The 17,321-nt window shown below is 37.1% G+C and overlaps 1 protein-coding gene across 8 annotated transcripts in view; it reads left to right on the plus strand.

Moving 5' to 3' along the window:
- COL12A1 (collagen type XII alpha 1 chain) overlaps nt 1-17,321 on the plus strand; it is a 139,518-nt gene that overhangs the window by 68,742 nt on the left and 53,455 nt on the right. For all 8 annotated transcript variants that reach the window (XM_032409446.1, XM_032409448.1, XM_032409452.1 and 5 more), the window contains 8 exons: nt 22-168; nt 1,730-1,869; nt 2,459-2,588; nt 10,545-10,687; nt 10,999-11,128; nt 13,032-13,168; nt 14,297-14,426; nt 17,051-17,190. In XM_032409446.1, the coding sequence (XP_032265337.1) occupies nt 22-168; nt 1,730-1,869; nt 2,459-2,588; nt 10,545-10,687; nt 10,999-11,128; nt 13,032-13,168; nt 14,297-14,426; nt 17,051-17,190 (1,097 nt within the window). The remainder of the gene's footprint in view (nt 1-21; nt 169-1,729; nt 1,870-2,458; nt 2,589-10,544; nt 10,688-10,998; nt 11,129-13,031; nt 13,169-14,296; nt 14,427-17,050; nt 17,191-17,321) is intronic.

The following is a 17,321-nucleotide window of genomic DNA, read 5'->3' on the forward strand; positions in this document are numbered from 1 at the left end:
ATATGTCCTTTTTCCTTCAAGGTATTAAAAATGCTGATGAAGATGAATTAAAGATGATTGCAACAGATCCTGATGATACCCATGCATACAACGTGGCAGATTTTGAGTCACTCTCTAAGATTGTAGATGACCTCACCATTAACTTGTGTAACAGTGTCAAAGGTCCAGGTAAGATTAGCCCAGGATTTCTTACCCTCAGCACTGTTGATATTTGGGACAGATAATTATTTTTGGGATGGGGGAAAGGAACCCTTTAGTGTATTGGGAGATATTTAGCAGCATCCCTTGGCCCTGCCCACTGGATGTTGGTGGCATCCCCTGAGTTGTGACAACTAAAAATATCTTCAAACGTTGCCAAGTGTCTGCTGGGGAAAATAATGCCCTCATTTTAGAATCATTAGTTTAGTCCCTAATTTTTTCTCTGATTTGTTTCTGATGGCAGCAAACTAGAAATGGCTTGTAGCTTATTTGAAGATAAACAAATAATGGGGTAGAAATTGTTCATATGCTTTGGGTATTGAGGATGCATTTATTTGACTTCTCCTTCTTGAGTTTTTCTCTCCAAACATTTACAGATTTTCTTTTTGGATTTTGAACAACAGACTGACCTTTTCCCTGGAGAAATAAACCAGCCAGGAAGCCAGAATTTGTAGGCTTCTGGCTCTGGATTAGCTGAGAGAGTTGTAGTTTTATTTAGTTGGAGAGAACTTTGAGTGGGGATGAAAACATCTTTTATCTGTTTTCCTTTATTTTTTTTAATCAACTATGTAATAGTTGCATTCATTCTAGATTCCCAGACAGTAAAATTGCTTGATAATTTTGTAGGCTTGATTATGACCCAACTATAATAAAGGTTAGAGTACTAAGAATGGAAAAGCTTTCCCCAGCTTTACAAAGACAGTTGAAAGAGTTTTTATGAGAATGATTGACATGCTAATGAAGTCATTGGATTAATTCTCTTTAAATTATGACTGGGGACATCTTTCTAATGGTCATAGTGAGCTTAATATTTCTATTTTCATTGATGTTAATTCTAGATATTTTTCTGTAGTCATTCTGTTGTTCATTGGTCATTTCACTTTATCGACCCACAGAGAGCACAATCACAGGCAGTAGGGTGTTCCCAAATTTTAAAAGACTTCGTTGTTTTTCTTCTTTCTTGACTAAGAAAGTGGTTAGCTTCTCTTACTACTGAACTAGGTCCTGTAGGGGAACTAAACATAAATAAGAAACCAATTCCTTTCTCACAGAGCATAACCTATAGTTAAGGAGATAAGACATGATGAATATAAATAATCAAATGATAATGAGGGTGGTGAACTTGGGTGGTACCAACAGTGATAGAGACAATGGAATTGCCAGGACACAAATCCTCCTTCAATAATTATATGTATAAGATTAGAGAAAGGAGGACGTATTCAAGGATGATTCAGAGGTTTTTGAGTTAGGCGAGTGGTAAACTGGTGGTGCCATAAGGAAGGGTGGGACCAAGTTTTAATGAAAGACATGAGCCCAGGCTTGATTCTTCTGGGACTGAAGAATCCTTTGCCTACCCATTCAGGGTGGTCTTACGAGCAATGGGACTCTAGACTGATATACTGTGTATCAGTATATCAGGATGTGTGTACAGGTTTGAAATATGGGAATAATACTATTTTAATCTAATTTCAAATTTCATCACCTTGCTATGATAATGAAAAAAGCATATGTATTTTATTTCCATGTGTAGGTGACTTGGAAGCACCTTCTAACCTAGTTATTTCTGAGCGAACCCATCGTTCTCTTAGAGTGAGCTGGACACCTCCTTCTGACAGTGTGGATAGGTATAAGGTGGAATACTACCCAGTTTCTGGAGGGAAACGTCAAGAAGTGAGTAGGCAACACCTACAACCCACTCCTTCCTGATAGTGAGATTGAGTCCTTCACATTAGGGTTCAGAAAAATGTTGGGTGTGGAACAAGGAGGATGCAGAGTGGGGCAGAACTGAGTCAGCAATAGTGCTTTCATTTGGGCTTAATTAAAGGGAAAGGGCTTTGCTTAAATTCTATGGTTTCTACAAATTGCAGAATGTCAATATGGTTTTTAATTAAAGGATGCTTGATTTATTTGTGAATTTATATTAGAGTCATGGAGTTGGAAGGAAACATTAAAGATGATCTAGTTTTATGTAATGTATGGTGATTAACATAACAATAAAAAATTAAAAAAAAATTAAAAAAAAAGATGATCTAGTTTTACCCACTCCTTTTACAAATAAGGAAACAACAGCTGGGAGAATAAATTATATGAATTGTCTAAGATCTCATTGTAATCTGGTAATTTCCAAAAACAAAAGACAATGGCCTCATTGAAATATAATTTCTAAGTTCATTGCAGTTAACGACTTTGTAATTATAGTAGAAAAGAGGGAAGCAATTACAACATAAGTTATTATTATTATTTTTATTTTTTCCCCTAGTTTTATGTGAGCCGACTGGAAAGTAGCACAGTACTGAAAGATCTGAAGCCTGAAACTGAGTATGTTGTTAATGTGTATTCTGTGGTGGAAGATGAATATAGTGAACCTCTGAAGGGCACAGAAAAAACCTGTAAGTCTGATTAAAAAAAATTTTCTCATTATCTTTTTAAAGATAAACAGGAGGCATTCCATTTGGGATTTTTGGCAGCCTTCCAAATCATTCTTTTATTCAATAGCCATTCAACAAATATTTACTGAGTGTGTTCTTCGTACAGGTGCTCAATACTCAACTGCTCTTACTGGTTGTTCTTGCCATCATGGAACCCCACTGGTGGGATGAGTAGTCATGGCCATAGATGACTTAGAGGGATAACTTACCTTTCATAGAGTTATTCACTTCTTAAGAAAGATATCATGTGGGGAGTGGGACTAAGATTAGGAAGGCGAGCTGTGCAGAGGTGACCTATTTCAGTTTTGCAGGTGGTCAGATCTTCCTGCTGTCAATGAGATCAATCCTTTTTCTGGCCTTCGCCTCCTGGTCTTTACTAGAGAAGCTCTAATGGCTTTGACTTTGAGTAGAACTTTTGGCAGAGATGTTCCTGCTCCTATTCCTGGCAGGGTTTCTGAGGCCTGGTAGGATTTCTGAGGCCATATGAAAAAACTCTTTCCTTCTTCCCTCTTCTTGGCTGGACTCCAGGGGAAGGAGGCCACTAATAAGACAAAGAAGTGGGCATCACTCTCTCCAAGGCAAGAACTGACTCTACTTAATCTTCAGTTCCATAAGTCTTTAACTCTTCTCTCTCTCTTTACTATATAAGTTTTAGGTGTAGAACATTGTAAGTCAACAGTTGTATATACTAAAAAGTGATCACCCCCCAAAGTCTATTACCATCCATCACTCTACACTTGATCCTCTACCCCTTTCACCCACCCTCCAACCCTGATCCCCTCTGGTAACCACTGATTTGTTCTCTGTATCTATGAATTTGGTTTTGTTTGATTGTTTGGTTTTTGTTTGTTTGTTTATAGGCTCCACATATGAGTGAAATCAGATGCTATTTGTCTTTCTCCTGGTTTATTTCACTTAGCGTAATACCCTCAAGGCCCATCACAAATGGCAAGATTTCATTCTTTTTTATGGCTGAGCAGTACTCCATTATATATATATTTCATTATATACATATTGCATATATATATATATATATGTATATATCGCCTCTTCTTTATCCATTTATCCATCAAAGCACATGTCGGTTGTTTCCATATCTTGGTTATTATAAATAATGCTTCAATGAACATAGAGGGGCATATATCTTTTGAATTAGTGGTTTTGTATTCTCTGAATAAATAGCCAGTTGTGGAATAGCTGAATCATACGATAGTGCTATTCTTAATCTTTTTTGCAGAATCTCCATAGCATTTTCTATAGTGGCCGCACCAATTTGCAATCCCACCAATAGTGTGTGAGCTTGCCAGCACTTGTTATTTCTGGTCTTTTTGATAATAATCATTCTAACACGTATGAGATGATATCTCATTGTAGTTTTGATTTGCATTTCCGTAGTAATTAGTGATGTTGAACATCTTTGCTTGTGTCTGTTAGCCATCTGTGTGTCTTCTTTGGAAAAATATTTATTTACATCCTCTGCCCATTTTTTAATTGAGTTGTTTGTTTTGTTGTTCTTGTTGCTGTTGAATTCTATGAGTTTTTTATACATTTTGGATATTAACTCCTTATTGGAGTTATAATTTACAGATATCTTCTCCCATTAAGTAGATTGCCTTTTTGTTTTGATGATGGTTTCCTTTGCTGTGCAGAAGCTTTTTAGTTTGATGTGGTCTCATTTGTCTATTTTACTTTTGTTTTCCTTGCCTTTGGAGTCTGAGCCACAAAAACATCACCAAGACTGATGTCAAGGAGCTTACCATCTATGTTTTGATTCTAGGAGTTTTATGGTTTCAGGTCTTACATTTAAGTCTTTAATCCATTTTGTATTAATTTTTGTGTGTGGTATAAGATAGTGGTCTAGTTTCATTCTTTTGCCTGTGGCTGACCAGTTTTCCAATACCACTTATTGAAGAGACTGTTTTGATTCCATTGTATATTCTTGGCTCCTCTGTCATAAATTAATTATCCATATATGTGTGGGTTTATTTCTGGACTTTTGATTCTGTTCTATTGACATGTATGTGTGTGTTTGTGCTGGTGCCCTGCTGTTTTGATTACTGTATTTTTGTAGTATAGTTTGAAATCAGGGAGTGTGATGCCTTCAACTTTATTCTTCTTTTCCTGTGATTGCTTTGACTATTTGGGATCATTTGTGGTTTCATACAAATTTTAGCGTTATTTGTTCTATTTTTGTGAAACATGCCATTGTAATTTTGATAAGGATTGCATTGAATCTGTAGGTTTCTGTGGATACTATGGACATTTTAGCAATATTAATTCTTCCAATCTATCAGCACAGTATATCTTTCCATGTATTTGTGTATCTTCAATTTCATCAGCGTCCTATAGTTTTCAGTCTTTCATCTCCTTGGTTAAATTTATAGGTCTATAGGTCTTTCATTTCCTTGGTTAAATTTATTCCTAGGTATTTTATTCTTTTTGATGCAATTATAAATGAAATTGCTATTCTTAATTTGTCTCTTTGATAGTTTGTGATTAGTGTATGGAAACACCACAGATCTCTATATATTGATTTTATATCCTGTGATTTTACTGAATTCATTTATTAGGTCTAACAGCTTTTTGGTGGAGTCTTTTAGGGTCTTCTATATATAGTATCATCATTTGCAAATAGTGATGGTTTTACTTCTTTCTTCCTGATTTGAATACCTTTATTTTTCTTGCATAGTTGCTATGTCTAGGACTTCCAATACTATGTTGAATATATGTGGTGAGAGTGAGCATCCTTGTCTTGTTCTTGAACTTGGAAGAAAAACTTTCAGCTTTTTCCCACTGAATGTGATGTTATCTGTGAGTTTGTCATATATGGCCTCTTTATATGAGGTACATTTCCTCTATAGCCATTTTTTGAGAATTTTTATCAGAAATGGATGTTGAATTTTGTCAAGTGCTTTTTCTGCATCTATTGAGATGATCAGGTGGCCTTTATCTTTCATTTTGTTAATATTATGTATCACATGGATTGATTTGTGAATTTGAGCCATTCTTGCATCCCTGGAATAAATCCCACTTGATCATAATGTATGATGCTTTTAATGTATTGTTGAATTTGGTTTGCTGATATTTTGTTGAGGATTTTTACGTCTATGTTTGTCAAAGATATTGACCTGTAATTTTCTTTTTTTTGTGTCATCCTTGTCTGGTTTTAGTATCAGGGTAATGTTGGCCTCGTAAAACGTGTTTGGAAGCATGCCCTTCTCTTTAATTTTTGGAAGAGTTTGAGAAGGATAGGTATTAAATCTTATTGGCTATTTGGAAGAGTTCACCAGTGAAGCTGTTTGGTCCTGAACTTTTGTTTATTGGGAGGTTTTTGATTACTGATTCAATCTTCTTGCTAGTAATCAGTCTACTTAGGTTTTCTATTTCTCTCTAATTCAGTCTTGGAAGACTGTATATTTCTAAGAATTTACCCTTTTCTTCTAGGTTGTCTGGTTTGCTGGCATATTATGGTTTGTATTAGTGTCTTATGATCCTGTGTATTTATGTGGTATCAGTTGTAACTTTTCTTTTATTTCTGATTTTATTTGAGTCCTTTTTCTTTTTTCTTTGTTTAGGTTTGTCAATTTTGTTTATCTTTTCCAGCTCTTTGTTTCATTGATCTTTTCTATTTCATTTTACTCTCTATTTCTGACTCTGATTTTATTATTTCCTTCCTTCTACTAACTTTGGGCTTCCTTTGTTTTTCTCTTCTTAGTTTCTTTAGGTGTAAATTTAGATTGTTTATGTGAGATTTTTCTTGCTTCTTGAGGTAGGCCTATATTGCTATGAACTTCCATCTAAGAACTTCTTTTGTTGCATATCATAGATTTTGGTATGTTATATTTCTTTCAGTTTTCTCTAGGTATTTTTTGATTTCTCCTTTGATTTTCTTGATGACCTCGTGGTTGTTCCATTGTATGTTGTTTGATTTTCATGTTTTTGTATTTTTTCCAGTTTTGTTATTGTAATTGATTTCTAGTTTCTTACTACTGTTGTCAGAGAAGATGCTTGATGTGATTTCAGTCTTGAATTTACTGAGACTTATTTTGTGGCCCAACATGTAATCTATCTTGGAGAATGTTCCATGTGCACTTGAGAAGAACGTGCATTCTGTGGCTTTTGGATGAAATATTTTGTATATATATGTATATATATACACATACTATATACATAATAGGTATACATATCTATAATGTACATTTCTATTATGTCCATGTGATCTAATGTGTCAATTAAAGTCAATATTTCCTTGTTGGTATTCTGTCTTATGATCTTTCATTGCTATAAGTGAGGTGTCAAAATCCCCTACTATTGTTGTTTTCTTTTCAATTTCTCCCTTTAGGTTTTCAAATATTTGTTTTCTATAGTTTTGTGCTCTTTGGTTGGGTATTTGCAAATAAACACTTATTTATAAATGTTATATCTTCTGGTTGGATTCATCCCGTTATTGTAATGTGGTACTCCTCTTTGTCTTTTAGTATTTTTGTTTTTAAGTCTATTTTGTCTGATATGAATATAGCTATGCCATCTTTCTTTTCATTTCCATTTGCATAGAATAATTTTTCCCATTCCTTCACAGTCTGTATGTGTCCTCACTTCTGAAGTGAAACTTTTGTAGGTAGCATATAGACAGTTCTTTTTTCTTTTAAATCTATTTAGCCACTCTTTGTCTTTTGATTGCTAAATTTAGTTCATTTATATTTGAAGTAATTATCAATAGGTATGTACTTATTTCCATTTTGTTGTTTTCTGGCTGTTTTTGAAGTTCTTGTTTGTCCTTTTTTTCCCTCTTTCTCTCTTCCCTAGTTGTTTGTTGGCTTCCTTTAGTGTTATGCTTAGATCCTTTCTTATTTTCTTTTATGTATTTAGTATAAGTTTTTCTTTGTGGTTATTGTGAGGTTCACATGTAGCATCCTATGTATATTAACAGTCTCTTTTAAATTGATAGCAACTTAAATTTGAACACATTCCAAAGCTTTACATTTTTATCCCCCATATTTTATATTTTTGATGACACATTTTATGTCTTTTTATTTTATGTGTCCTTTAGCCAATTATTGTAATTTTAATTAATTTTACTACATTTTGACCTTCATACTTTTTGACCTTCATACTTGCCTTATCAGTGATTGATCTACTACTTTTACTATCTATTTACCTTTTCCAGTGAGATTATTACTTTCATATATTGTCTTCTTATTAATGATTGTCTTTTCTTTTCAGTGTAGAAAAATCCCTTTAACATTTCTTATAAGGTCAGTTTAGAGGTGATGGACTCCTTTAGCTTTTGCTTATCTGGAAAACTCTTAATCTCTCCTTCAATTCTGAATGATAATCTTGCTGGGTAGGGAATTCTTGTTGGAAAATTTTAACTTCCAGCACTTTGAATATGTCATGACCCTTTCTTCCAGCCTGTAAAATTTCTGCTGAAAAATCTGATAGCCTTATGGGGTTTCCCTTGTATGGAATAAATTGTTTTTCTCTAGCTATTTTAAGGTTCTTTCTTTATTCTTAACTTGTACCATTTTAATTATAATGTGCTTTGGTGTGGTTTTCTTTGGGTTCATTTTATTTGGAGTTCTCTGGGCTTCCTGAACCCAAATGTCTGTTTTCTTCCCCTGATAAGGGAAGTTTTCAGTTACTATTTCTTTGAATAATTTTTCTGGCCCTTTCTCTCTCATCTCCTTCTAGGACCTCTATAATGCCAATATTATACCATTTGATGTTGTCCTAAAGGTCCCTTTAGGTATCCTTATTTTTTAAAATTCTTTCTCATTTTGTTGCTCTGTCTGGTTGAGATTCATTGCTTTGTTTTCCAGCCCACTGATTTGGGCTTCTACTTCATCCAATCTGCTGTTGAACCCCTCTAGTGTATTTTTCATTTCAGTTATAACTTCTGTTTGGTATTTTTTTCTATTTTCTATCTCTCTCTTTTTTTTTAAAGATTTTATTTATTTATTTGACAGAGAGAGAGACAGCGAGAGAGGGAACACAAGCAGAGGGAGTAGAGGAGGGAGAAGCAGGCTTCCCGCAGAGCAGGGAGCCCGACGCGGGGCTCGATCCCAGGACCCCGGGATCATGACCTGAGCCGAAGGCAGACGCTTAACGACTGAGCCACCCAGGCGCCCCTCTATCTCTTTGTTGAAGTTCTCACTGTGTTCATCCATATTTCTCCTGTGTTCAGTGAACATCTTTATGACCATTACTTTGAACTCTTTATTGAGTAGGTTGCTATCTTCATTTCATTAAAATCTTTTTCTGGGAATTTGTCCGGTTCTTTGGTTTGGAATATAGTCCTCTTTCTCTTAATTTTGCCTGACTCTCTGTGTGTATGTATCAGGCAAAACTGCTACCTCTCCCAGTCTTGAAGGATTGATGTAGGAGATGATCTATGGGGTCCAGAGTGCAGTCTCCCCTGGCCTCCAGAGCCAGGCACCCATCTTGTGGGTGGGACATCTCTTGTGTGGACTCTGTGCACCTGCTGGCTGTGGTGAGGCCACAGCTGTGGTGCAGGGTAGGTGGGATATGGGGCACTCACCCAGCCTGGTTGTGGTGTGACTGCTCCTGGGGTAGGTGGAGCGTGTAACATGCACACCGGTGCTAGCAGACATGAGGGAGAACACGAAAAATGGTGCTTCAAGTTCTGTCACTAGCAAGTTAGAATGAGATTGCAAAAATGACACCTGCCAGTGCTTCTGTCCTTAGAGAAAGTCACTGCAGGTTCCTCCCTCTCTGGCAGCTGTTTTAAGATTAGTAAGCACGTCTGCCTCACTTATGATCTGGGCACTTTCCAAACTGTTGCTTTTATGCTGGATCTCAGGGCAAGTGGGTTTGTGTGTGAGCCCTTTAAGAACAGGCTCTCTATTCCCTACAGTTTTATGGTTACCATTGACTTCATTCCCTGGACTTTTCAAAATGAGGCATTTTAGGGGCTTCTCTTTCAGGTGCTGGACTCAAAGATCAAGGTGCTTGATGTGGGGCACACTCCTTTCACTTCTTGAGGGAAAGTTCCATATTTTGGGAATTCCTTCCCAATTGTGGGTCACCATGCTTGGGGTGGGGTCCTGGGCAAGGCTGAGTTTCTACCTCTTCTACCTGCTTGATATGTCTCTTTTATCTTTGTTGTGGAGGCACTGTTCATCTAGTTCTCAGATCCTTTTCAGAGGATCTGATTTCATATGTAGCTATAAATTTAGTGTAGCCATGGGAGGAAGTGATTTCAGAGTGTTCTTATGCTACCATCTTGAACCCCTCCTCCATGTTTTCTCTTACTAGCCTTCATATTATACCATAGGAGGTGGAAAATAATGTATTTCATAATGGGCAGGATTAATCTGATAATTTCTTTAAATTTTAAACTCAATCTTTGGACAATACATACCAAGCTATATGGGTATTAAATGAAGAGGAGACTGTAAATCTTTTACTGTGCATCATGAACCTATCTTCAAAAAGCCCATGAATCCCCTAAGTTACAGTTATTAATGTATGACACTCTCACTTAAATTTATTTTTTATGAAAGTTGAAGTAAAATACTGTGCTGGTTACTTATGTATGAAATTCTATGATTGTAGACTGAAAATAGTCAACTTAAAGATATTCCAGAAAAAGAGATCGAAATCTCAGGAAGTTGGTATCTATTTTGGCTTCCATACAGACTTATTGGAATGCCAGTTGACATTTAAACTTTCTTCCTCTATGAAATAGTTGTAACTTGCAGTCCTGAATATGAGATGAAACAATGAGATTGGGTTTTTCAGGAGAGAGGAAAGGATTCTATTGATACTCACTGACTTCTCACAGCAACTCATTCTCTATTTAGCATATATAAATATCACTTAGTAAGTAGGAAACAACAATTAAAAATGAGTAGAATGACAGGAATTAGACTGATGTCTGCCTTTACATTCCAACAGTACCAGTCCCCGTGGTCAGCATGAATATTTATGATGTTAGCCCTACCACCATGCATGTGCAATGGCAGCCAGTGGGAGGGGCTACTGGCTACACCTTGTCATACGAACCCATCAATGCCACCGAACCAAGAAAACCCAAAGAGGTGGGAGATATTCATTTCTTTATCATTAGGTCTTTCTGAGACTTTATAGTTTTCGAGTCCGCATTAAACTGCAATTGCATATGAATGCATTTATAACTTTATATGCAAAACAGAAGAATAGAAATTAGACTTGGGGCCTGTGACACATTTTAAGAAACATTGGCATGAAGAAGGAAATTCACTTCAGAGAGATGAAAAAGAAAAGTTGTGTTATCATCTAGCGGTTACAAATAGGTTGTAATGGGCTATCCCCAGTAAGTGGAAACATTTGATTTGAATGTCTTATCTCCCTTTGGCATGTCCATATGCAGATGCGTGTGGGGCCGACAGTGAATGACGTGCCACTGACTGATCTTTTTCCCAACACCGAGTATGCAGTCACAGTCCAGGCTGCTTTGCACGACCTCACTAGCGAACCTGTTACTGCTCGGGAAGTCACGTGTAAGATATTGCCAGCATTCCTTCTTTCCTTATTGCTGTAAACATAATGTTCATTAGGATTTTTCTTTCCCCCAATGGTGCTGTTGATAATTTAATAATTTATGCATAAGTCATAGTGTTATTTATTCCTTATGGCAATCAAACTTGAGAATTAAAATTAACTCTGGACTTATGACAGCATCTTAAATTGACCCTAGGATGTCCTTCTTTTTCACATTAAACACAGCTGATACTGAGATGTTTCTTACAATTGATGGTGTACTTTTGGCCAAGTGTCAGGGCATGGAGCATAAAATGACGGTACATCTTAAAGTTGATGCTGTTGTAGATCCATGAAGTTGGGTAGATAGCACTGGTGAGAAGGGAATGTTGGGTGAGTGTAATTTTGGAGGAAGATACTAGACTTAAGATTAAGATGTTCCAAGTTCTTGCTGAAGTAGGTACTTTATGGCACATATGGAAAAGTCTGTTTCAATTAAGTGAGTTTATCAGTTGACTGAATCCAAAAACGTATTGATCATCTGTTATACTCCAGTCACTATGCTAGATATTGGGAATGTACACTAGGTAATACCAGGCGGCGCAGAGCACGTGGACTCCTTTGTGGTTTGCACTTCTCTTGTGTTTGTTGATCAGTCCCTTTTGTGTTTTTGGTTTGTTTCACTGGCATTTAGGTGCTTTTTCTTGAGGAGTGACAAGGATTGCACTTAGGACCCTTGCCTTTCCTGGCTGGACATTTTGTTTTATGCTTGTTGACGTCATGATGAGATAGATGACTTGGCTTAAATTTGAGGCTCAGCTCACATTTCTAAGGAAATTAAGAAGATGAAAGAAATCTTCAAGGGAGAAGGGGGACTGAGGAGCTTGATAAGGCAGAAAAGAGAAAGAGCCCCTGAAGGGTGGGACAGTATAAATTCATTGACTACAAATAATCAATTTTTATATATTAGACCCTGGTGGTTTTGTAGAAATGGGGTAGTGGCAGATGGAAAGAGTGGGAAGCCAGCTAGGGATGGAGACATGTATTCTCAAAGTGCTGGGAGAGAAGATCCAAAAGTCATAGTGGGATGAAAGGCAAGTGTGGTCATGGGTTTGATATGGAGTTGACTGCACCAGTGGAGGAAGGGAGGCCACAGAGAGATGCCGAGAGACAAAAACATTGAAGAGACAAAGGTGCAGGATCATGGAAGTGGAGGGAGACATTCAGGAGGAGAGATGTATGTACAGAGTTGAAATGAGAGACAAAAGGAAATTGGTCAGCGGGCAGCTAGAAAGTGAGATCTGTCTCATATAACAAAAGAAAATTTCTTTGCTAGTTATCCTCATCTCTGTTCTTTTTAAGGTAAGGCTTTGACTTGGCAAAAATTTATCAATTGGATTTTCTTGTAACAATTTAGGTCCCTGTGGATTTTCTTATAAGCTTATCGGGTGCTTAATTTTGGCCCATCTTCATTCTTCACTCTCATAACCATTTGTTTTTCTATCATCTTCTATTCTTAAGAGAGCATAAGTCTTTCGATTTTGTTTTCTATCTTAACTGATTTAAATATCTGAGAAAGAAACATGAGCTTTTGTGGTGGTACATTTGTGGTGAATCATGATTTACTCTAGCTGAGCAGCAAGTAAGAGCTTATGAAAATAGAGTAGAAGTTTACATTAAAAAGAGAAATTAGAATTGCAATAACAATTTCAGCTTATCTTATTAAAACACAATCCTTCTTAAAAGGATTTGAGCTCTACCTGGTAGGATCATAGTACTTTTATCATCAGAGCTATTTGTTTGAAGTTATTTTGCTGCACACAGTTTAATTTTCTCTAAACAACTCCTTGAAAGCTTGTGTGACTGCTTTAGAGCTGTGTGGTTGAGAGCCACCTGTGGACCTCATTTCTGATGCATCTCCAGTGCCTTTACCCAAACCTCGAGATCTGAGGCTCAGAGATGTGGCTCATAGCACCATGAATGTCTTATGGGAACCCGCGCCTGGAAAAGTCCGTAAATATATCGTTCGCTACAAAACACCAGAAGACGATGTCAAAGAGGTAGGTTGAAGATTAGAATGGATTTGGAAATATTTGTTTTCCTAGTGGGTTTAACAACAGAACCCAAACAAGTACAGAGGATAGCATGTTTTGAATATTTGTCACTTTATTAATATAGTGTTGAAAGCTTGTTATAGTGGTAGAGCAATTTTTGAATATTGATAATATATTGGCTTGTGTTGTATTTATTTTAGAAATGTTTTCTTCTGTGATGCTACTCTCAAAATCATCATCCCTTAGTAGACAAAGAGTCATAGAATGTAGATGGTACTTCCTTCTCATCCAGATATCTTTTATGGTGCTCTGCATTCTGTGAATTACTAAAAAATATCATATGATAATGTGTCTAAAAATAAAAGCCAGTTAGGGGTGCAGGAAAGAAGAGGGGAGTTTGTCAGATAATAGGAAGATAAGACAATGGAGCAGGACTAGAGAAAGGGTAAATAAATAGATTCTTAGAGGAGTGTCCCTTTGGCCATGAGCATTTTTGAGATGATGTTGGGGCAGATATCTGTTTCCATGACAACCTAATTCAAAGTGGGAGCAAATTGAGGGCTTTCACTAGAGAATGGGTTTAAAACTTATGTGTGCTTGGGGGCATATTAATGTCAGAATCTCAGCGACATTTTTGGAAGATAGAAATAGTTCCTGTAAGCCCCTAGTTAGTGACTGTGCTGGTCAGTTGGATTACACCAAAGCTAATTTATACATATGCACGCATTCATTTCATTCTAGGTTTCAATTTCAAAAGAGGCACAGTGACCAGTGGGTCTCACAGGGCTCTTGTGCACAGCAAATGAGATAATGCACAGGAGAACATTTCTGAGAGATACAAGGCAGTGATACAAAGGGAAACAGAGAAACTGTTGGTGAAAAATGATTAGGTTGTTTGAATCTGTAGATGGTCACTATTTACTGAACCCTAGCATTCAGATAGAGCTCTAGGACATACATTTTTCCCACTTTGGAAGCATTTAAACTGTCTCCAGGTCTGGACTCTTATGCATATTGGAAAACATTGCTATTTTTTGTAGTACAATTCTTATGCTCTTGTGCTAAGAGGTACAGTGAACAGCAGAGATGTTAAAACTAGACCCTTCCTGAAATTGTTCCACTGCTCTATTACAGGTAGAGGTAGACAGGTCACGGACCAGCACCACTCTCAAAGACCTCATCTCACAAACCCTGTACACAGTAGATGTTTCCGCAGTGTATGACGAGGGGGAGTCTCCCCCAGTGACTGCTCAGGAAACTACCCGTAAGTTGTGATCATGCTTCACTGATAATTAAGAAATGACATCACATGACTGTGTAACTGAACTTATTGGGTCATTTTGTTGCTTGGTGCTATTATTTTTGAGTATTTAATATTTGAATTCACAGATTGCTTTTCACTTATTTTCTTCCCATCTTCCGCCTTCATGTCCATTCTTTTTATTTATTTATTTATTTATATTTTTCAATTAAGTTTTTAAATTTTAATTTAATTTTATTTTAATTTCACTATAGTTAACATATGGTGTTACATTAGTTTTCGGTATACAATATGGTGATTCAACATGTCCATTCCTTTTATGATAATTTTTATCCTCCTATTATCCTATCAACCACTGTCATTAATTCATCTTCCAGATACTTAACTGGTGTGTGTATGTGTGTGTTTTGCGTGTGGGGGTGTACACATGCATGCGGGTGAGGGGAGCAATGGGGAGGAAGTATATTCTTGATGCATGTTGGACATTTTCTCTGGGAAAGTTGTGTTAGTGATCAAAGATTTTTTGCGATCTTACTGGAGGTAAAGTGCTATCAGGGGTAACAAAATACAAGTATCTTTGCCCTTACTAGTTCATGATTTCATTGTGGAGATAAGAAAAATTAATTGACAACACATGGGATGATGTAGGGAAGGCAAGGTAAGTGGTGCTCAGATTGCACGCTGTCGGATGTCAGGTGAAGGGGAGGCTTGGACAGTGGAGAGGCAGGGGAGATGCAGGGCAGCCCACCTAGGCTCCTCTTCACCTGTTCTATTTTGTTGCTGCTTCCGGAGATGTCTCTTTCTTTCCCTATCAGGGTACTTCCATAGTATTTAACCCAATTTTGATTGCCTGTTGGTTTTTTCCTATCTATTCTGCTTTCCCCTTCCTCCCCCCGCCAGTGAAGGCAGAGACACTGCCTACTTTGTACAACTTTGCATCTCCAGTGCCTGGCACTGTGCTCAGCACATAATTTCCTACTCGAATAGTGGTTAAGAACTTGAGGTCTAGAGCCCGCAGTGCTCTGAAGAAATATAATGAGAGTTACTTACATAATTCAAAATTTTCTAGTAACCACATTTGAAGAAGTAAAAAGAGGGGAAACTAATTTTGATAATGTATTATATTCAACCCAATATATCAAAAATATTATCATTTCAACATGTATCAGTAGAATAATTATTAAGTTATTTCACATAATTTTTTTCCATAATAATTCTTTGAAATCCAGTGTGCATTAATTTTACACTTACAGCATATCTCAGTTTGGACTAGCCACATTTCAAGTACTCAGTGGCTGTATATGGCTAGTGACTCTGATAGTAGACAGCACAGGTCTAGAGAATTTAAATGACTTGCCCTGCTTCATCTGGTAAGCTACTGGTGGGATCAGTCCAAACCTGGAACTTTTACTTCCCTGTCCTGTAACTCCCTCACTAGAGCCTCAAAAGCTTCTCCTTTCATACCTAGCTGTCTATACATGATCGGGCCTCTTGTCAAATGGCACAGCTTCCTCCTTAACATCAGACCGTATCTACGTCTGCTTCTTTCTTGCCACGTGATCCCTCTTAGCAATCTCACTTGCCTTCTTGGCGTCGGTTCTTACCTGGTAAGGGTAGTGTCTGGACATGAAAACTGGTACATATGAGTAGCCTGATAGCTTTGCACAAGCATAACAGGTGTAGTAGAGAAAAAAAAAAGTCAGGAAAAAAGACTAGTGATTGCAGGTAATTTAGTATACTAAATCAATACTTTCAATATGTGTTTTTTAATCCTTAAGATTTCCTAATAACTTTCAGTGTAGCCAAAGGGCATCCTTAACAGTGGTTTGTTTTCAGTTGTGCTCATGGAAGTGGTACCACTCATTTTATCTCAATGAGCCTTTTCATTGTCATTATTAGAAATACATTTTTGATGGCCCTGGATTTTGTGTAGTCGGCTTTGGTCAGTAGTGTGTAGAGAAATAATTGATGATGAAATTTCAGAAGTGAGGGCAGACCTTCCAGATTCTTTGTGCTGTGAACTAACTAGAGTGCCGGGTAATGGAGGGACTTTTAATTGGGGTTTCAGTAGTCATCTGCACTGTAGGGTTATTCCCATCTCTGGACATGGTCAGTACAGTCTGTTCCACTTGGGTTTAACATTAGGAAAACCTCATGCATGGATTACTTAGATCATAATATTTCATAGACCATGATGGCCCATGCACTCTCTGATAATTAATACCAATATTTGTGCTTATGTGTACTGCTGTGTGATCAAGTCCATGGTTGTGACATGTAGATGTTCAGCTTTCAAATACGACACTGAAAAAAAATGTGTGCGATGCAGAATGATTAACTGGGCTAACTGGGTTAGAAGAGTCTTACTAAGAGGTACTTTTTTTTTTTAAATCCATTTTAATGGAATACAAATAGTAACCTATTATATCCATATGGTGTTTGAAATTTTCGGAGCTTTCTCTTATGCTTCCCTTTCAGATGAACTGAATTGGTAAGATACTTGGTTCTAAACAATGTTTTCAGCCTGTTTCCTCGTGTCCATGAAAATAAAACAAGGTGGTTTTATTATATTGTTTGTATATTATATTGTTTGTTCAGAAACTTAGTCCTGCTTTATCTCATGATAGGCACCGTGCCAGCCCCAACAAACCTAAGGATTACCGAAGTAACACCAGAGAGCTTCCGAGGGACTTGGGATCATGGAGCTTCAGATGTGTCCCTCTACAGGATAACCTGGGCACCTTTTGGAAGCTCTGATAAGATGGAGGTAAAGTTAATTCTCTTCCCTCCCTCCTTCCTTCCTCCCTCCCTCCCTCCCTCTCTTCCTTTCTCCCTTTTTTCTTCCTTTTCCTTCCTTCCTTCCTTCCTTCCTTCCTTCCTTCCTTCCTTCCTTCCTTC

This window comes from Phoca vitulina, unplaced genomic scaffold (genome assembly GCF_004348235.1).
Source record: "Phoca vitulina isolate PV1807 unplaced genomic scaffold, GSC_HSeal_1.0 scaffold11, whole genome shotgun sequence".
Classification (NCBI taxonomy): Eukaryota; Metazoa; Chordata; class Mammalia; order Carnivora; family Phocidae; genus Phoca; species Phoca vitulina.